General features: G+C 45.8%; 1 protein-coding gene across 5 annotated transcripts in view; it reads left to right on the top strand.

Annotated features, from left to right (window-relative positions):
- Positions 1-21,272, top strand: part of LOC100089730 (rab GTPase-activating protein 1) — a 110,175-nt gene that overhangs the window by 22,002 nt on the left and 66,901 nt on the right. For 3 of the 5 annotated variants that reach the window (XM_029062805.1, XM_029062809.1, XM_029062808.1), the window contains exons 1-3: positions 71-172; positions 8,379-8,578; positions 20,630-20,864. In XM_029062805.1, coding sequence (XP_028918638.1) covers positions 8,429-8,578; positions 20,630-20,864 — 385 coding nt within the window. In that variant the 5' untranslated portion in view covers positions 71-172; positions 8,379-8,428. Of the gene's footprint in view, positions 1-70; positions 173-8,378; positions 8,579-18,472; positions 18,569-20,629; positions 20,865-21,272 lie in introns of those variants that run through there. The other 2 variants (XM_029062806.2, XM_029062810.1) reach the window with 2 other exon arrangements.

Here is a 21,272-nt window from a genome sequence, read left to right on the forward strand (position 1 = left end):
CTAGGTTGTAGGTGAAGCTGGGGCTAAAAGCTTGCTCTCCTGACACTCAGTCCCTTGGTCTTTCCACTAGGCCATGCCTCTTCCTCCTTCCAACAACATGCATCCGTCTGGATAAAACGTTTATGCTGTCAGAAGAACCGGTTGTGTGGCATCAAGCTGTGCATACTATAGTGTGAGTTTTCTTGTGAATGCAGGGTTCCCCAAGAACATAATCCCTCTGTTTTTTGGAAAACTGGAAGGGCAGAGGGGGGCGTTCCAGAAACTTCTGGGGCGGGAGGTCGAGTTATCAAATGTTTCTAATTTTGGACTGCTTCGTAAAATGCCGCTCGCCTCTAGTACCATGCTCTACCTCACTGCCTTGCTTTTATCTCTCTTTGGCTTTCATTCTGGCTCAAGCCCCGTTGTCCTTGCCGCATAGGAAGGTGTGAGATGAGGTTTCTTGTGACTATTGGGTTTCAGTGGAACTGGACAGGATATTGCTATTTCTAAGGTTAATGTTGGCCCAAGTACACTGAATTCAATTAATCTGTATTTTTAGAAGTTTGGGGGCTGGAAGGTTGTCCTAGTCAAAAGCATTTTTAAAATGCTGACAGCATGCAGCGTGCTGAACCAAACTCTAGAAAATTTCATGGACACTGAATTTTGTACCTGGCCTGAAAGCATGGGGAGAGGACATACTGATAAACTTTGTCCTCCTCCTCTCTCTGTTCTCTTCTGCAACAGCCCTGTTTGCTCTTTTCATTCCTCCCAAACAAACCTCTGAAGTATCCCTCCCTCTCAGCTTCACTGTACACACTTTTCCCCCAGTGCAACGTCCTCCCAACCCAAATCCACCAAACCTTGTCCCTTCCCACTTTTTAAAGTCCTCCTAAAAGTCACCTCTTTCAGAATGCATCTATCCCCCAACAAATCCCCATTGCCCTGGTGACAAAATCCCATCAGCCGTCCTCAACATGTATGTTGGCTAGTTTGTTCCACTTATCTACTCTCCTATTTTGCCGCCTCTCTCTTGTTTTTAGCAGTTGATTCCAATTGCGTATGTCTTCCCCAGGAGATTAGAGAAGCAACGTGATCCAGTGGAAAGAGCACAGGACCGAGAGTCACGAGCTGTGGGTTCTAATTCCGGCTCCACCACTTGCCTGCTGGGTGATCTCGGACAAGACAGTTTACCTCTCTGTGTCTCCATTTTTTCATCTGTGAAATGGAGATTAAATGCCCGTTTTCTCTCTCCCTTAGAGTTGAGAGCCCCATGTGAAACAGGGGCTGTGTCCAATTTGATTACCTTTATCCACCTAGAGTGCAGTGTGAGGAGCACTCTTCTAAGGACTTGGGTGGACAACACAATAGAGTGGGTAGACAGAGGTGGTGCCCTTAAGGATTTTATAGACTAGAGGGGGAGACAGACGTTGAAATACATTCCAGGTGAACACGGACATGGACATAAGTGGTGTGGGTCTGGGAGAGGGCTGAACATCCAAATGCATAGGTGACATAGAAGGGAGGACTTAGTTGGGGAAGACCTCTTGGAGGAGGTGTGATTTCAGGAAGGAACGAAGGGGGCAGTTCCAGGCCCAAGGCAGGATGCGGGCGAGGGGATGGTGATGAGCCAGTTGAGGTGGAAGTAGAGTAGGTTGGCGTTAGGGGAGCGGGCTTGTAACAGGAGATCAGCCAGCCGACTGAGGTAGGAAGGGACGAGCTACTGCAGTGCCTTAAGGCTGATGGGAAGGAGCTTCTGATTGCCGCGGGGGTGGATTGGCAATCACTGGACGCTCTCCAGGAGGTCTTGAGGAGTCGGGGGACTTGGACGGGACGTTATTTAGAAACATGATCCGGGCAGCAGAGTGAAGGATAAACTGGAGTGGGGAGAGACGGGAGGCAGGGAGGTCAGTGGGGGAGATGGTGGCATCTAGGGAGAGCCGGGTTTCAGGAATGACGAGAAGGAGCAGGTCTGGGGGAAGGGAAGCTTTCCTATAATGGAGTGAGGGGGTTCCACAGGCCCCACTTGGCTGAGCCTGTGGGGATGCGTTGGGTAGGAGTGGGATCAGGCGCAGGGGTGAGGAGCTTGAGGGGCTGTGCTGTTGGAAAAGGCAGACCCGGATGGGGTGAATGGAGGGGGACATAGTGAGGTCAGAGAGGTTTAAACTTTGAGAGATTGTCCACAGCAGTAGTTGCTTAATCTTGTGTGGCCAGCCATTAATTCCTGGATTGATTGCCAGTTCATATCCAGGTGGGGGAACCTTGGATCCTTGAGAGTAAATAGGTGAATGTTGAGATGTAAATAGTGGCTGTATTGACAGGTAAACAGGAAGCAGGTTGATATGTAAAAAGATCAGGTAGATTACACATCCTGTCAGTCTGCCTCACCAAGTCTGTATTATTCTTATTGTTATTGTGGTTATTATTATTAGATTTCCAGATCCTTAAGAGCAGGGACAGTGTCATCTTCTTTTATTCAATCGGTGGTATTTGAGTGCTTACTGTGTGCAGAGCTAGACTGTGAGCTCGTTGCGGGCAGGGATTGTCACTCTTTATTGCTGAATTATACTTTCCCAAGCGCTTAGTACAGTGCTCTGCACACAGTAAGCGCCTAATAAATATGACTGAATGAATGAAAGCACCATACTATTAGGTCCATCCCTCCCACAAGGAGCTTTCAGTCAACAAGGGGAGACAGATATTAAAATCAATTATGGAAGTAATAGAGTCTAAGGCTATTTATCTAAATGCTGTGGGGCTGGGGTGAGTGACACAGTGATTTAAGGGCTACACAGCCAACTGCATGGTCAAAGCAGCAGTGGGGGAGGCACAGATAGGGGAAATGAGGGCTTAGAGAAGACCTCTTGAAGGAGATGTGATTTTTTGGAGGGTTTTGAGTAGGGAGAGAATGGGCAACTGTTGGATATGAGGGAGGGAGGGAGTTTCGGGCCTGCGGGAGGCTGTGAGCAAGAGGTCAGTGGAGCGAGAGATAAGATGGAGGTACAGTGATTAGGTGGGCATTAGTGGAGCAGAGCTTGCGATTTGCGTTGTAGATTGAGATCAGCTTCACTGACCCTGTCCTCTCCCGGTTCTCCTGTTTCTTTGGCCGCTCATTCCCAGTCTCTTTCACAGGCCCCCCCTCTGCCTCCCATCCTCTAAAAGGGGTGTCCCTCTAGGTTCAGTTCCTGGATCCCTTTTTGCCCTCCATCTACACCTATTCCCTTGGAGACCTCATTCACTCCCATGACCTCAGCTACCACCTCAATATGGATGATTCCCAATCCAGCCCTTATCTTTCTCCTCTGCAATCTCACATTTCCTCCTGCCTTCAAGACAGATCTACTTGGATGTCCCGTTGTCACCTCAGATTTAACAAGACTAAAACAGAATGCTTTATCTTCCCACCCAGTCCCTGTCTCTCCCCCTGACTTTCCCATCTCTGTAGACGGCACCATCATCATTTCTGTTTCACAAGCCCCTAACCTTGGCATTAGCCTTGACTCCTCTCTCTCATTCAACCCACATAATCTGTCATTAAATCCTGCCTGTTTAACCTTCACAACATCGCTAAAATCCTCCCTTTCCTCTCCATCCACACTGCTACAGTGTTAATCCAAGCATATATCCTATGCTGCCTTGATTACTATATCGGCTTCCTTGCTGACCTCCCTGCCTCCTGTCTCTCCCCACTCCAGTCCATCCTTCACTCTGCTGCCCGGATCATTTTTCTACAAAAACATGCAGGACATGTTTCCCCACTTTTTTAGAACCTTCAGTTGTAGCCCATAATAATAATAATGATTAATAATCATTGTGGTATTTGTTAAATGTTTACTATGTGCCAGGCACTGTACTAAGCACTGGGGTGGATTTAAGCAAATGGGGTTGGACAAAGTCCCTGTCCCACGTGGGGCTCTCAGTCTCAACCCCTACTTTACAGATGCGGTAACTGAGGCACAGAGAAGTGAAGTGACTTGCCCAAGGCCACACAGTAGATAAGTGGCGGAACCGGGATTAGAACCCATGACCTTTTGATGCCCAGTCACAAAACCATGCCCATCCACCTCTGCCACGAACAAACGCCTTACTGTCGGTTTCAAAACATTGTCACCTTGCCCCCTCCTACCTCACCTTGCTGCTCTCCTACTACAACCCAGCCCACACACTTCACTCATTTAATGCCAGCTGACTCACTGTACCTCCATCTTATTTACTCTACCGCCAACCTCTTGCCCACGTCCTGCCCCTGGCCTGGAACGCCCTCCCTTTTCATATCAGATAGACGCGAAATTAGGTGCCCAAGAACTGTACGGAACTGTACTCTCCCCACCTTCAAAGCCGTATTGAAGGCCCATTTCCCTCAAGAGGCCTTCCTTGACTAAAAGTCTTCATTTCCTTTTCTCCCATTCTTTTCTGCCTCACCCTGATTTGCTCCTTTTATTCATTTCCCCCTCAGCTCATCAGCACTTGAGTGCATATCCGATATTTATATTAATGTTTCTCTCCCCCTCTAGACTGTAAGCTTGTGGGTGGGGAATGTGCCTGTTGTACTCTCCCAAGCACTCAGTACAGTGCTGTGCACACTGTCAGGACTCAGTAAATGCAACTGATTGAGAACTGATTGAGTGCCTTAAAGCAGATGATAAGAGGTTTCTGTTCGTGGAGGTGGGTGGGTAACCATTGGAGGCTTTTGACTGGGGAGTTATGAACCGAATGGTTTTTGTTTGTTTTTTTTTTTTAAAAAAAATAAGATCCTGGCAGTAGAGTGAAGTATGAACTGGAGAAGGGAGAAACAGGAGGCAGGGAAACTGCAGTAATTGAGGTGAGAAATAAGTGCTCCCAAGTGCCTAGTACATTGCTCTGTACACAATAGAAGCTCTAACACTCTCAGTGATGAGACGTGAATAATTGAAATGTCAGAACTACAAGGAACGTAACTGCAAGCGACAAGAAACCTAATGGTTCTTCTCTCTGTGGTTCTTGGGCACCTAATTTCTCTGAGCAAACAGTCTTTTGGTCAGAAAAGATTGTCATAGCCTTCCTGATCTTCTAAAGCCAGGGGTCGGGGACCTTTTGGAGTACAAGTAAAAATGACAGTTTTGAGCAGCCGATGTATAAGGAGCCAGTCGTACAATTTAAGCACACATTAACACAGCTTCACTGTGAAGCTAGAGGTTTTAAAGACTTCCATCCTGCTCCTACTTGTCCCCTCTCCCTCCTCTCCGCCACATGACATCTGGGTCCGGTTAATCCACTACCCTCCAGGGAACTCAGGGGCCACGTTTTTATTGCCCTCCTCCACCCAAACACATGTGTCAATATGTTCTGCTGCACATGGCGCAATGGAATTGCATCACTGTGCGCAGCTGTTGCTGTCTGGGAGGAGGAGACATGAATCAGTAAGTGGTATTTGAATGCTTACTGTGTGAAGAGCACTGTACCAAGTATTTGAGAGAGTACAGCAGTGTTGTCTAGTGGATAGAATGTGAGTCTGGGAGTCAGAAGGATCTGGTTTCTAATCCTGACTCCATCACTTGTTTGCTGTCTCTCTAGATTGTGAGCTTGTTCTGGTCAGGGAAGGTGTCTGTTATATTGTTAATTTGTACTCTCCCAAGTGCTTAGTACAGTGCTCTGCATACAGTAAGCGTTCAATAAATATAATTGCCAGACCGTGTGACCTTGTGCAAGTCACTTAACTTTTGTGTCTTTTACCTCACCTGTAAAGAGGGGATTAAGATTGTGAGCCCCATATGGGACCTGGATGGTGTCCAATTTATTAGCCTGTATGTATCCCAGTGCTAGTGCAGTGCCTGGCACATGGTAAGTGCTTAACAGATACCATTTTTTTTAAAAAAAAGTTCTTAAATGCCATTTTCAAAACCAAAAAAGCAAACTGAGTTGGTAGACACATTCCTTGCCCCAAAGGAGTTTGCAGTCTGGAGGGAGAGATGGACATTAAGATAAATAACGGATATAAACCGAAGTGCTGAGGGGTTGAGGGTGAGGTGAATATCAAGTGCTTACAAGATACAGATCCAAATTTGTAGGCAGTGCAGAAGGGAGAGGGAATGGGGGAAGTGAGGATTTAATAGGGGAGGGACTCTTTGGAGGAGATAGGATTTTAACAAGGTTTTGAATGTGGGGAGAGTGGTGGTCTGTTGTATATGAAGGGGGAGGAAATTTCAAACCTTAAGGAAGATGTAGGAAGGGGGTCAGGGGTGAGATAGATGAGAGTGAGTAGGTTGGCATTAGGGGAGTGAAGCGTGCAGGCTGGGGTGTAGTAGGAAATCAGTGAGGTAAGAGTGGAGGGAGCAAGCTGACTGCTTTAAATCCGACGGCAAAGAGCTTTTGTTTGATGCAGAGGTGAATGGGGCACCAGGGTGAGGGGATGTGGAAAACTGAATGTTTTCGGTTTGTTATTTTTTAGAAAAATCTGGGCAGCAGAGTGAAGTAAGGACTGAGTGTTGCAAGACAGGAAATAGGAAGATCAATGAGGAGCCTGATGGACTAGTCAAGGTGGAATAGGATAAATGATTGGATCAGCATAGTAGCAGTTTGGTTGGAGAGGAAAGGGCAGATTTTTGCAGTGTTCTGAAGGTAGAATCGACAGGATTTGGTGACAGATGGAATTTGGATTGAATGAGAGAGGTGAGTCGATATTGAAAAGGCTATGGGGTTGTGAGACAGGGAGGATAGTGGTGCTTTCTGCAGTGATGGGAAAGACAAAGAGAGGATAGGGTTTGGGTAGGAAGATGAGTTCTATTTTGGACAAGGGAAGGTGAACGGAGAGGTGCAAGAGGCCAGTGTCCTTATGGCCAGGCATGGGCAACAGCAGGGCAGCTCCTCCCTCTCCTGCCTCCCAGACTCAGGAGCCCCAGAATAGGCTGCAGCAAGGTCTCTGGGGTTTCCGGGAACTGCTCCTCCCAGCTCAGAACAGAGCACGGGGTTCCTCTCCTCCCCATGGCCAGTGGTGAGTTTTGGCTGTGTTGTACTGGGATGAGGGTGGCTTCCCAGGCCTGCATGGTAGATGTCTAAGACCTGCTTGTGCCCATGCCCCTGTTCCTGCCCTTGCTGCTGCCCCACCTCCCTAGGGCCCTGGAGCCTCCCCTCGGGAAAGAATTCACACCTTTTCTGGGAGGAGACCCCCCCACCCTGGAAAGTCTTCCTGTGAGCCCTGCAGATCTTCAGACGCCGGAAGTCTTCCACATTAGTTTTAATGCCTCCCTCTCCAATCCTTGACTCAAGTTCCACAGTTGGAGAATAATAAAAATGACAGTAATAATAATAATAATGTTAAAGATAATAATGTTGGTATTTGTCAAGCACTTACTATGTGCAGAGCACTGTTCTAAGCTCTGGGGTAGATACGGGGTAATCAGGTTGTCCCACGTGAGGCTCACATTTAATCCCCATTTTACAGATGAGGTAACTGAGGTACCGAGAAGCTAAGTGACTTGCCCACAGTCACACAACTGACAAATGGCAGAGCCAGGATATGAACCCATGACCTCTGACTCCCAAGCCTGGGCTCTTGCCCCTGAGCCACGCTGCTTAAAAGTTTGTCACAGCCCCTGTCCTTCCTGGGGCTCACAGTCTAATTAGAAGGGAATGGGATTTAATTCCAGTTTTACAGATGAACCGAGTCACAGAGAAGTGAAGTGACTTGCCCAAGGTCACCCAGCAGAGAAGCGGGAGAGCCCAGATTAGAACCAGGTCCCCTGACACTCTTTCCCCTAGACCACGCCACTTTCCTCAGAGGCCCAGATGTGGAATGGCGCCGTAGGTGGCGAAAACCCATTGCATCGGTTGGGAAGGTAGCTTGTGCCCACGCTCGGCTCACGCAGGGAGTGAGCAATGGAGAAGGGAGGTGCCCTGGCAGTCAGGCGGCCCTTCTTGGCTTGCTGGAGTTGGGGAGCATTGGGCCGTGCGTAGCACTGGCGGTTTTGGCCGCTAGCCTTGAACATTGACAGTGGAATCTGCAATTTGTCAAATCACTCGGTGTAGACAGAGCCATCCACTGTGTTTTCTTTTTCGGAAGCTTGAGGTATCTTGGCTAGAAATACCACCAAATGTCCACATTTGCAGAAGAGAAAGTATAGTACGGTAATCTAAGCAAGCGAATTACCGAGAAAGCATTTAAAACCAGTGGACTTCTTTTTCCGAAAGCCTTCCTTATGTGCTCTGTTTTAGTCAGCGTAAGAGTAGTAAAACAAAAGTTTTCACATTAGAAATGGAGCAAGATTTCAGTAAATGTCAATTAATCGTGCCATTTATTGTAGATTGGCCACTAGTAGTTGCACCACCCAAATGTTAATTTCGAAATAGAAGGATTTTTGGAAAAAGAAACCAAGCTTTTGGCATACGTTTCTATATAAAGTATCTTTATGGCTTTTGTTTTTCAGGATTTTATAAAATATTTAATCATTCATGAGTTGAGCTTCCTTCTTGAGTCATGGATGACAAGGCGTCTGTTGGAAAAATCAGTGTCTCCTCAGACTCGGTGTCCACTCTTAACAGTGAAGATTTTGTCTTGGTTTCCAGGCAAGGGGATGAAACTCCATCTACAAATAACGGTAGTGATGATGAGAAACCAGGATTGAAGGTAAGACTTCAAAATCTGAGTTCATTCTGCTCTTCCTCTAAGCAAAACTTTAGCTTAATGAGGAACTTGAAGACGGGGGGAAAACTTGAAAGTACGTGCAGAAACTTTTGACGGGTAAGTAGTATTCCACTCGGGAAGCATTGGCAGGAGAGATGTTTGATAAAAACATTTCCATTGATTGGCTGCTCCTCCGTAAACTTCCCATTCTGTTTGACGAAAGGAAGCCCGTGTCAGCAACAACACTGCAGTAGTCGGAGCTGTGTTGTGATTGTCTCCTGGAATCAAGGTGATTTAATCTCTCAGAGAGACATGCTTATGGCTTTTCTTTTAAGTCTGTGTGGGGACCGGTGCTGGGTAGGGTGGGGGTGGGATCTGGGGTGGGCTCGTCTGTGGGGAAAGTGGCTCACGGTAAGGCGAAGGAAGAACTAGCGGAGCGGTGGGGAGGGATGAAGAGAGGCTCTTCATTTGACAGAATTAACCCCAAGCAATTGCCGGTATCGCCTTCACCCCGCAACAGTTTGGCCAGAGCCAGTTACCCCCAGTACTCATCAGACCTCACTCTAAAAGGTACCTGGTGAGAGAGGTCACCACCCTGCGACCTTCCACTAACTACCACTAACCACCCTGCAACCCTCTGGACACTATCCAGTAGGATTTATGAATGTCAATTTTAATATTGGTCCATAGAACATTAACCATCCAGCCTGTTGAGTTTTTATAATATATGGTATTTGTTAAGCGCTTACTATGTGCCAGGTACTGTACTAAGTGCTAGGGTTGGATAAGAGCCCGGGCTTGGGAGTCAGGGGTCATGGGTTCGAATTCTAGCTCTGCCACTTGTCAGCTATGTGACTATAGGCAAGTCACTTAACTTCTCTGTGCCCCCTCTGTAAAATGGGGATTAACTGTGAGCCTCATGTGGGACAACCTGATTACCCTGTATCCACCCCAGCACTTAGAACAGTGCTCTGCACATAGTAAGCGCTTTTCAAGTACCAATATTATTATACAAGGTTGGACACAATACATATCCCACATGGGGCTGTTGCCACCTCCTCTTGGCTTGTCACCTGCCAACTGGAGGACCGGATTACGGTTTCTGGTTGCAAACACTGGAGATTGCTAATCGATCAGTGGTATTTATTGAGCTCTTAGTGTGTGCAGAGCACTGCACTGAGTGCTTGGGAAAGGACAACAGAGTTGGTGGACATGTTCCCTGCCCACCAGGAGCTTACATTCTAGAAAGGGAGACAGACATTAATGTAAATTAATAATTTACAGTTATGTACAGTGCCGACATATCCTTTGGGACATTTTACAGTTCTTGAAATCATTGAGCTTGTGGAGAACTGCTTCTCATAAGGAAACTGGGAACTTTGTCTAATCTAATATTGTGGCATGTTGCTTAAAGGGTGTTTGGAGGCCAATGAACAGGTTTTGGGAAAGAGGAAAGAACTCAGTGTCATTTGTACAGTGCTTTGCACACAGTAAATACTCAGTAAATACAACTGTATGAACGTGGAGTTTTTTTATTTGTTTCTATTCTTCAGTCATATTTATTGAGTGCTTAGTGTATGCAGAGTTACAAAAACCAAGCTAACAACAGAAAAAGCTCTTGAATTTGGGCTAGTTTCTTACCCAAACCTTGACCTCTACCAACTTTCCCATCGCTGTAGGTGGCTCAGCCGTCCTCATTGTCTCACAAGTCCATAACCTTGACATCATCCTTGACTCAACTCTCTCAGTCACCCTACACATTCAATCTGTCATCAAATCCTGTCCTTTCTACCTTCACAGAATTTCTAGGATCTGCCTTTTCCTCTCCATCTAATCTGCTACCACGCTGATCCAAGCACTTAATTTCCTGCCTTCAGTACTGCATCAGCCTCCTTGTTGACCTCTCTGCCTTCTGTCTCTCCCCTCTCTAGTCTATACTTCGCTGCAAAGAGCATTTTTCTGGAAAAAACCCAAAAATTAAAAAAAACCTGTTCATTCCACAGTTCTCTACTGCTCAGAAACGTCCACTGGCTGTCCACCCATCTCTGCATCAAACAGAAACTCCTTATCATAGACTTTAAGGCATATCAACTCTCTCCCTCTGACCTTACCTCACTGATCTCTTATTGCAACCCAGCTCAAACACTCCTCTAGTCTGTGTACCGTGATCTCATTTATCCCTCCACTGCCCCCTCTCCCACGTTCTCCCTCAGGCTTGGAACTCCCACCCCTTTCATATCTGACAGACTACCTTGCTCCCCACCTTCAGGGCCCTCTTAAAATCCCCTCTCCTCCAAAAAGCCTTTCCTGACTAAGCCTTCATTTCCCTTGTCGCTTTCCCTTCCGCATTGACTACACACTCATCTGAGTACCCCTTAACCACACCAGCCCTATAGCACTTAAGTAAATTTATGCTCTACTGTTTCCTCTATCCAGAATTTATTTTTAGCTCCTTGTACACAGGGATCACGTTTACCAACTCTGGAGTACTGTACTTTCCCAAGCTGCACTTTGCCAACCATTGTTTGGTTGATTATTTTCTCTCATTAGAAATGGATCACTTCAGGAATCAGTAAAAGTTGAAATGTGTTAACCAATCATTCAGTTACGTTTATTGAGCGGTTAGTGAGTGCAGGATATTGTATTAAGTGCTTGGGAGGGTACAATACAACAGAATCAGTAGCTAATTCTTGCACACGTGGACTTTACAATCTAGTGGAGATTACAATCCAGGCTAGAGGAATTGTGAAACGAGCAGTCTCCCGTAGACCTTAACATGGGAAATCACCTAAGGTCTCTATTTCCCTGTGTCACTCTGCTTTTATAGAATAGGCATTTTTATCTGGGCAATGCGTAGGTGGAAAAGAAAGTCAAGAATGGAGGATTTATCAGACTTCTGACATTTCTCTAAGGTTTCATTTTCTTTCCAAAAGAGCGAGTGGTTCTGTTTTGCTCTCTTTCACCACGGCCCCCTGGAGTCCGTAAAAATCCCAGGGCCCTAGGCAGTTGCCCAGAAGGTCTTCCTCAGCAAGACAGGTGCTGAGGAATAGTGGGACGGGATGCAAGAAGAGAAGAGGATGGTGGAGTTCCCTCTGGAAATCAATCCATCAATGGTATTTCTTGAACCCTTGGAGTACAGTACAATAGAATGGGTAGATCCATTCTCTGCCCACCAGGAATTTACAGTCTAGAGAGGAGTACCCTCGGTTCCTCCAGAACACGTTTCCCGTTGGAGTTTGGCTTAGGATGCAAGATAGGGAATGTTCTTCCCAAGATGTGCGTGTGACTGGATACTGTGTGGTGAAGGATTGGGGGGAAACAGTTGTGCTCCTAACCCAGCATCAGGCAGTAGATGAGTACATTGTAATGCGAGTTTTTCCCCCACACGGGGTTCTGTAAGAACCCAGCCCCCAAGGTGTAGGAGAATTTAGGCATGCTGCTGCTGAATCACACACGGCTTAACTATTCAGTCAAGCAGTGCTATATTTTGAGTGCTTCCTCTGTGCAGAGCGCTGTTCTCAGTGCTTGGGAGAGTACAGTAGACTTGATCCCTCCCCTCGAGGAGTTTACAGTATAGTAGAGGAGGCAGATTAGAGGAATTGGGAAACAAGTGAATTTATAGATATGTACACAAATCCTGGGCGGGGAGGGGGATAATAATAATCATAATGATGGTATTTAAATGCTTACTCTGTATCAAAGCACTGTTCTAAGCTCTGCGGTAGATACAAAGTAAACAGGTGGTCCCACAGGGGGCTCACAGTCTTAATCTCCATTTTAAAGATGAGGCAACTGAGGTACAGAAAAGTGATTTGCCCAAGGTCACCTAAGTGCTTGGGTGGCACAGAATGCTGAAGATTTAATAAGGTCACTAGGGAAGAGTTAATAGGGAGGAAATATAAGAGATTCATCAGAGAAGGACTCCTGAAGGACATGGTAATACTATTACTGATAATAGGAATAATGACAATTGTGGTTTTTGTAAAGGGCTTACTGTGTGCCAAGCACTGTACTAAGTACTAGGGGAGATGCACGGTAATCAAGGTCCCACCTGGGGTGCACAGCCCAAGTAGGAGATAGAAGAGCTATTGGATCCCCCTTTTGCAGTTGAGGGAACCGAAGCACAGAACAGTTAAGTGACTTGCCCAAGGTCACACAGCAGGTAAGTAGCAGCACCAGGGTTAGAACTCAGGTCAGCTGACTCTCAAGCCTGTGCTCTTTCCACTAGATGACCCCGCTTCTCAGGAGGGGTTCGAAGATGGGGAGAGCACTGGTCTGCTGATGTGAAAGGGGAGGGAGTTCCAGGCAGAAGAGGAGGGATGTGAGCAAGAAGCGGGTGACCGGAGAGGTGAGAAGGAGGCACAGCCAGTAGGTTGGATTGATGGTGGCCAAGTGTGTCCCAAATGGGGTGCAGTGGGAGAGTAGCAAGAATAAATTGGGAGGGGAGAGCTGATAGAGCATTGTAAAGCCAAGGATCAGGAGTTTTTTCTTGAGGTAGAGAGGGTTGAGCAACCGTCAGAGATCTTTGAGGAAGGGGAGATGTGCGTGAAAAAAGTTTTATTCATTCAGCTGTATTTATCGAGTGCTTACTGTGTGCAGAGCACTGTTACTAAACACTGGGGAGAGTACAGCATAACAATAAGCAGGCACGTTCCCTGCCCACAGAAAATGATCCGGGCAGCAGAGAAAAGTGTGGACTGGATTAGGATGGGACCAGAGGCAGGGAAACTTGCCAAGGGACTGATTCAGTAAGAAGTACTATGAACAAAACAGGACATTGGTAAAATGGTTGGACCTCTCCTCAAAGGAAATCCTATAACCAAATGGCATTGTTGTCGTTTCTCGGCTGAATTCAGCAATTTGAGTCATAAACCTAGCCAAGTCAGCAACCATCAGTCCTTGGATCATCAGCCCTGCTTCCACTGCAATCAATCAGTGGTATTTATTGAGTGCTTACTCTGTGCAGAGCACTGTTCTAAGCACTTGGGAGAGTACAGTGCAAGAGAAATAAGAAGACACCTCACCCAAGAGTCCGGGCTGCCTGGTGAAAGCTTTGTGTTCAGGAGGTTCAGTTCTAGAAAATGCAGTTCATCTTCTCCAAAGGGCGCTGTGCCAGACCACATCGTAGAGTGAGATATTTCCTCACATGAAGGACAGGAAGCAGAGATCTAAGAGCAATCTATGTTATTTAGCCCAGTGTGCCCCATTTCCTCTGTATTTAACTACCAGCTGCTTATGAGTCCTCAGGAGTGTTGGAGGCGTATCCCGCACTCAATTCAACTCCAGTTCAGTAGGTTGAAAACTACAAGAGAGGGGCTCGCAAATTGGGAGATTGGTGCCCAACTTTGTTCCCTGGGAAATGGGGGACCACCTGGTATCGTCTAAGACAGTAATAATATGATGGTATTTGTTAAGCGCTTACTATGTGCCAAGCAGGGTTCTAAGCGCTGAGGTAGATACAAGGTAATCAGGTTGTCCCTCATGGGGCTCACAGTCTTCATCCCCATTTTACAGATGGGCTAACTGAGGCACAGAGAAGTTACGTGACTTGCCCAAAGTCACACAGCTGACAAGTGGCAGAGCTGGGATTATCACCCACGACCTCTGACTCCCAAACCCGGGCCTTTTCCACCAAGCCACGCTGCTTCTCTGAATTATATGAATTAAGTAGTTTCTCAGGTAACCAGGTTTTGCCTACTTCTAGAATCCGCTAATATTTATTTAGAAAGTCATCATTCATGTTTTATGATAGAAATGTGGAAATCCACTTCAGACAGTTGATTCAGTCGAGTTGATGTCTGGCGTTTGGCATTTGCTGCTGCTTATTGGATTTTTAACTAGTAGTGCGAGGAATGTGGCTTATACCTATCATCATTCACACAGGAAGCATTCCTGGGAGATGATGATAATTTTTCTCCATATTTTTGTTGGGTAACTGAGGCCCAAAGAGCCTGGATGACTTGGCTGGGATTCCACAGGAAATTTTTCCTTATGAATTTGTGTTTCTTCATATGGCAAGTAGCACTTAAGATTCCCTAATAATAACAATAATACTTGTGATATTTAAGCACTTATTATGTATCAGGTACTGTACTAATTGCCGAGGTAAATATAAGGTAGGCAGGTCCCACATGGGGCTCACAGTCTAAGTAAGAGGGAGAACAGGTATTGAACCCCCATTTTGGAAACTGAGGCACAGAGAAGTGAAGTGACTTGCCCATACTTTTGGAGTAGGCTTTCCATTCCGAAGAAAGTTGCACGACAGGGAGAAGCTGCCATGGCCTAGTGGAAAGAGGACAGGCCTGGGAATGAGAGGATCTGGGTTCTCATCCTGGCTCCACCACTTGTCGGTTCCTCAGTTGCCTCATCTGAAAAATGGGGATTGAGATTGGGAGCCCCATGAAGGACATGGATGGTGTCCAGTTCTATTAGCTGTATCTATCCCCATGCTTAGTACAGTGCCTGGAACATAGTAAGCACTTAACAAATACCATTGCAAAAAAGAGAAAAGAGTTGGGTTTTTTTCCCTTGACTTTTTTTCCCTTGACTCCCAAAGGGATCAAACTGTCCTACTTCCACACACCTTTCCCTTGCCACTCGGTTCTGCCTCCCAGATCCATTCATGTTCACTGATTCTTATCCTCTCTTCCCTCTCTCAAGGTAAGTCCTGGGCCGGGCTCGGGAAAAGCAGAGAGAAAGAAGAATTTGTGAAATGCGGACTCTCTTAGGCCAGGTGCCCTGATAGCAGATGGAAGAGTTTTGGGGAGGGGATGGAGGAAGGTGAGAGATACCATGTAGGGGGACAGGTGGAAGGTAGACCACTGAAGGCAACCTGACTCTGGATCCCTGGGAGATCCTATAGTGAACCAAATTTCAGGCCTACTCAGTAGAACCCATCAACTCCGTCATGTCAGTCTTATTTTCTTCCACCTCTGTGTGGTAAATTCCTTATGGGCAAGGAATGTGTCTACCAGCTCTATTGCACTGTACTCTCCCAAGCATTAAGTCCAGTGCTCTGCACCCAGTAAGTGCTCAGTCAAGACCACTGATTGAATGATTCCAGTGATTGAATGATTTACTTATGGAGAGTATTGTAAAAAATCTTTGCATCTCGACAGCAGGTTTGTTTCCACTTTACTCGCTGACAACTTGCAGCACTGGGTTTTTTTTTGTTTGTTTTTTAACAGAATTTGTTGAGTGCTTACTCCATGCTAATAATAATAGTAATGTTGGTATTTAAGCACCTATTATGTGCCAAACACCGTTCTAAGTGCTGGGATAGATACAAGATAATCAAGGTACAAGGTTGTCCCATGTAGGGCTCACAGTCTTCACCCCCATTTTACAGATGGCACAGAGAAGTTAAGTGACTGGCCCAAGATCACACAGCTGACAAGTGGTGGAGTCGGGATTAGAACCCATGACCTTCTGACTCCCAGGCCCGTGCTCTATCCACTACGCCAGAGTGCTAGGCACTGTACTAAGTATTATGGTAGATACAGATTATCAGGTTGGACAAAATAGGACTTTTACAGGTGAAGTAACTGAGGCATAGAGAAGTGAAGTGACTTGCCCAGGGTCACACAGCAAACAGGTGGCAGAGCTGGGATTAGAACCCAGGCCCTCTGACTCCCAGACCTGTGCTTTTCCCACTAGGCCACAGTGCTTCTCCAAGTTGGTTTGCGGTTGAGCGAAACAGTTTGAACTTGTTATCTCTGCAGCCTGAACAAGTAGTGGGAACTGGAGATATTTTCAGAAGGTTGTTTGCTATTCTCTGTTTGAAACATGCCCGTAGGGATTTCTCAAACATTTCGTGTCAGTGCCTAGCCTCCTAAATTGTGAAACCTCTTCAGAGAAGTTGTTCTTTAGTTAACTTCCTCGTATTGTTTAGGATTCTTAATGCGCTCGAAGTAGCTTTGTGTAACCTGCAACAAATAAACTTACTGGGAGTCTAGGTGGCATTGTTAATGACCTTGGGAAGGGAAATGAACTGTTGCGTATGGCGAATGTGAGTGGAAAAAACAAAACTATATAGGAATCAAGACCAGGAAGTTGCTACAAAGTTTTGCTGGGAACATTTTGTCTTTCAGGTACATAAATTAGATTTTAGCTCTCAAGGAATGATATTTTGGCCAATTTTATCATGGGACTGTTCGGTTTAATTGCAGATGAGAAACTTCAGAAGATGTCTGTTTTGCATGAGTGTGCCATAGTTTTAAGACACTAGGTTGATTGATTTGGGGAATTTTTGAATGCAGGAAAAGTGGAAATGCCAGGGATAGGTATATTTTTCATTGCCTTTTTTCCCAAATGGGCATCCCAGAATTTATTTGGGACTATTTGAGGATAGAAAAGGAGCACTGAAAGCAAAATTGAAGGGACTGTGGATTGTGGTTTTTGTGTACGCCAGAGACTTGGCCCCATCTGCTTACTCTGTGTCTATCCCAGTTCATTTTTTCATTCTGTCGTATTTGAGGGCACTTTCTGTGTGCAGAGCACTGTACTAAGCACTTGGGAGTGGCTTAATGGAAAGAGCCTGGGCTTGGGAGTCAGGGTCATGGGTTCTAATCCCAGCTCTGCCACTTAGCTGTGTGACTTGGGGCAAGTCACTTAATTTCTCTGTGCCTCAGTTACCTCATCTGTACAATGGGGATTAAGGTTGTGAGCCCCACCTGGAACAACCCGATCACCTTGTATCTCCCCCAATGCTTAGAAAAGTGCTTAGCACATAGTAAGCGCTTAACAAATACCATCATTATTATTACAGTATAACAATAAGCAGACACATTCCTTGCTTATAATGAACTTACCAGTCTAAAGGGGGAGAAAGACATTCATATAAGTGAATTATGGATATGTATGTAAGTGCTGTGGGGTTGGGAAGGGGGTTGAATAAAGGGAACAAGTCACTGTGACACAGAAGAGAGTGGGAGAAGAGGAAAGGAGGGCTTAAGTAAGGCTTCTTGGGAGAGATGTGCCTTCAATAAGGTTTGAAGTTGGGGAAAAGTCATTGTCTGTTGGATTGGAGGAGGGAGGGCATTCCAGGCCAGAGGCAGGATATGGGCGAGGGGTCGGCAGTGAGATAAATGAGATCTAGGTACTGTGAGAAAGTTAGCATTTTAGAGGAGTGAAGTGATGGGTTGTTGGAGAGTAATGAGGTGAGGTAGGAGGAGGCAAGATGACTGAGTGCTTTAAAGCCAATGGTGAGGAGTTTTTGTTTGTTGTGGAGGTGGATGGGCAACCACTGGAGTTTGTTGAGGAGTTGGGTGACGTGTCCTGAACGTTTTTGTAGAAAAATGATCCAGGCAGCAGAATGAAGTATAGACTGGAGTGGGGAGAGACAGGAGGCTGGGAGGTCAGCAAGGAGGTTGATGCCATAATTCAGGTGGGATAGGATGAGTGATTGGATTATTTATGAGAGCATTGTGGATGGAGAGGAAAGGGTGGATTTTAGTGACCTTATGAAGGTGAAGTGTTTCACACCGTTATCATTCTGGTATAGCTGATTAGTTCAAAAACTAAAGTGCGTTTGATTCAGTGTTTTGAAATTTTTTTGCTTCAAGTTTATTTACAACAGAGCTGCCCTTGCCTTAGTGAATGGTGTCTTTTCTTCCATCTCTTTCTCCTTATATTGATAACTTAAAGTGACTGTAAGATCCAGATGTGATCTCTGTATTTCTTACCTGCTGTAATCTCATTCTTTGCTTATTGAGTCTTTGCCTCCTGACCTTTTGAATCTGTAGAGTTTTGTTTAGGTTTTAGATGCTGAAAATGAGATTAGGAGTGGGTAGGGCAGCCCATATTTTGGTGGGGTGTTGTTCAAGTTGCCTCTGTCCTCATTTTGCTTTGCCTGCCTTAAGGTGGTCTCTCCTCTGGGTCAACTTAAATTCGTTCACAGGATGAGGGCAGATGGAAAGGCCAGATGACTTCCCATCCCTGAGCATTCCCGTGGTGATGAATTCTTCTTGAGAGGGAGTGCCTCTCATAACATCTGTAAGTCTTATGGCTTGTGAAGCTGCTGCTTGGTTGCCTGAGTATCTTGGAAGGAGTGTTTGGGGTAAATGAAAAACAAAAAAGAAAACTTTTAGCTTAAGAATCATACACACCCTTAACGCCTGTTACAGAGACCTTGCGTTGGAGTTGTGTGACGTGAGGGATGTACATTTGACCTAATTACTGAACATGTCAATCATTGAGCAATGTTACTTGTGTGTAGAACGCTATACTAGACAGTATGGGCTGATGGCGCGGTGGGAGGGAGGCGGAGGTCACATAGGAAATGGAAGACGTCGTTAGTACTTCACAAGGAGTTTCAAACTTTTAAAGGGCAAACGGGCCGAGTACACCACTGAGAAAAACATAAGAAATGAAGAGCCCGCTGGCACGCCTGCATTAGTAAGTGTATTGTGTGTACAATGCCTGCAGAAGGTAAAGGAGGCAGACATCCTGTTGGTTAAGTTCTCTATTTACTTTCCCAGCAGACTGACCGGATAACATTTTTCAAGAGGGGAGTTACTTCTTCTTCTTCTTCTTTGATTTGGTCCACCCTGAATGGCAGATGTAAAGGGATGGCTTTAATTAATGAGTACTTAAACTTTGGAGCCCAAGACTCTCTCTGAGACTTTCAGGATGGTTTTACTGTCCGCTCGAAGTGGCTTGAGGTTCCATCCTGCCGAGTTACTTCCTTTTCTAGAAACAGTTGCTTCAAGTTAAGTGTTTTGCAGACCTGGTTGCTCTTGACTGAATTGTCATATTAATATTTAACATTGGATTTCCAGAGAAGAATCGTTGATAACAGGTCCAACTTCAAGTGGATGCTATTTCTGATGATAAGGCTGGTGCTCAGAAATTTGTTTTTGTTCCTGCTTAATGATGATGTCTGGCCTAACTTCCCGGTTAAAAGCCTAGTCATAGCACTTGAAAAGATGAAGTGTGGAGAAACTGGTGTTGGATCATTGGAACTGGGAGGCGGGGCACCTGTGTGGCATCTGTTTCCAGGGGAACAACTGCAAAGTTGTTAGAATTTCCTCCAGTAACTGCCGGCAGAGAAGGCTTGGACAGCCAGAAGTACTCAAAGTTTTTAGCATGTAGTTTAAATCAACGGAAACGCGTTGGTGCTGGCTCCCCCTTGTAGTCTAGAGCTATCTGCATTCTTGGCTTTGTACTGAACAGAGTCTGTATGCATTTCACCCCTCCCTTGGGGTGGCTGTCATTCCTGTGCATCTATCTGACTTGATAACCCTTCCCTCTTGGCCTCGTAGCCTTCACCATCTTAACCCCTTGTCGAAATCTGCATGTGTGTCACCAAAAAGCCTCTTAAATCAACTCTTGGTATTTTTTCAGCACTCCCAGAATGCAGAAACAATGGATCAAAAATGATTTTCTGTAATGGGAACAAGAACAGTCATCCCACCCTTTTGTCTACTGCATTCACATGTGCCTAATGTTTGCTACTGAGCCATCATGACACCTCTAATAAAGGACCTTTGCTAAAGTACCAGTGCATCCATAGCTACTCACCTTTCTTCCTATTTTAATTTGAGCCTCTCAGAATAGAGGTTAGGGCCTGATCATCACACAGATGTACTTTGAAATACTGCATGAGCCTTGTGGTGGGCACCGTATAAATGCCAGAGATAGATTTACAAAGGCCTGTTGGTGACTGACAAGCTTTTGGAACCTACGTACTTCCCTGTTTCCAGAAAGCAGGAAAGGAGGAGAGCTGTGTCCCATTGAAGTGTTTTCTTTTGGCAGGCATATAAAGATATGAAATGCCAGTCGAAATATTTGGTCCCAAAACATGGACACTCTGACTCACAGTAAATGCTGAGGAATACTTTGCAACCCTGCTCGTTTCCTTTTTTTTGTTTCCAATGCCATTGTACGAATTGAGAGTGCAGCTGTGTCTCAGCTTGTTGGGTTGGTTCATTTCTTTTTAGAAGATATCTTGGTGTCGAAAGAAATGCTCATCATTTTCTTGGAACCCGAAACCAATTTTATTCAGGACCGGCCTTTCTTTCGTCTTTGGTGACTGTGCGTGTTTGTGACCCTCAGATTGTTGGGAATGGAAGCGAGCAGCAGCTGCAGAAGGAGTTGGAGGACGTGCTGATGGATCCACCAGTGGAAGACCAGCCGAGGGCAAGAGAACATGAAGAAGGAGCACAGCTGGATGGAGAGGGCGACGGGCCTCTTCCTGGCGACCTGTCCACGTCATCCACCATTAACCCGGTGTCAGTGGCGGGTCCTCAGAAACCAGAAATGAGCCTGCCGGTGAATCCAGGACAAGGAGGTGAGGATTGCTTGGTGACCCCAGTGATTTACCATGGTGGTTCAAGCTTGGCAGAGCGCCCACAGTGTGGTGGTCCTGTTCACAACAAACAAAAGACTCAATCCCTCCCCTCTAAGAGATTTCATTCTTTGGGGGATAGAATGGGGACACATACACGTACACACATACACAAATTCTGAAGTTATTTTTAAGTTTATTTGGCATCGTTGGCAGAGTGTCAAATGGCTGATAAGTGATGTACAGCACATATATGTATCCCACAGCACATATGAATGTATCTGTAATTTATTTATTTGTATTAACGTCTGTCTCCCCCTCTAGACTGTGAGCCTACTGTGGGCAGGAATATGTCTGTTGCTCTATTGTACTCTCCCAGTTGCTTAGTACAGTGCTTTGCATACTGTAGCC

Source organism: Ornithorhynchus anatinus, chromosome 4, assembly GCF_004115215.2.
Source record: "Ornithorhynchus anatinus isolate Pmale09 chromosome 4, mOrnAna1.pri.v4, whole genome shotgun sequence".
In the NCBI taxonomy this organism is placed as follows: domain Eukaryota; kingdom Metazoa; phylum Chordata; class Mammalia; order Monotremata; family Ornithorhynchidae; genus Ornithorhynchus; species Ornithorhynchus anatinus.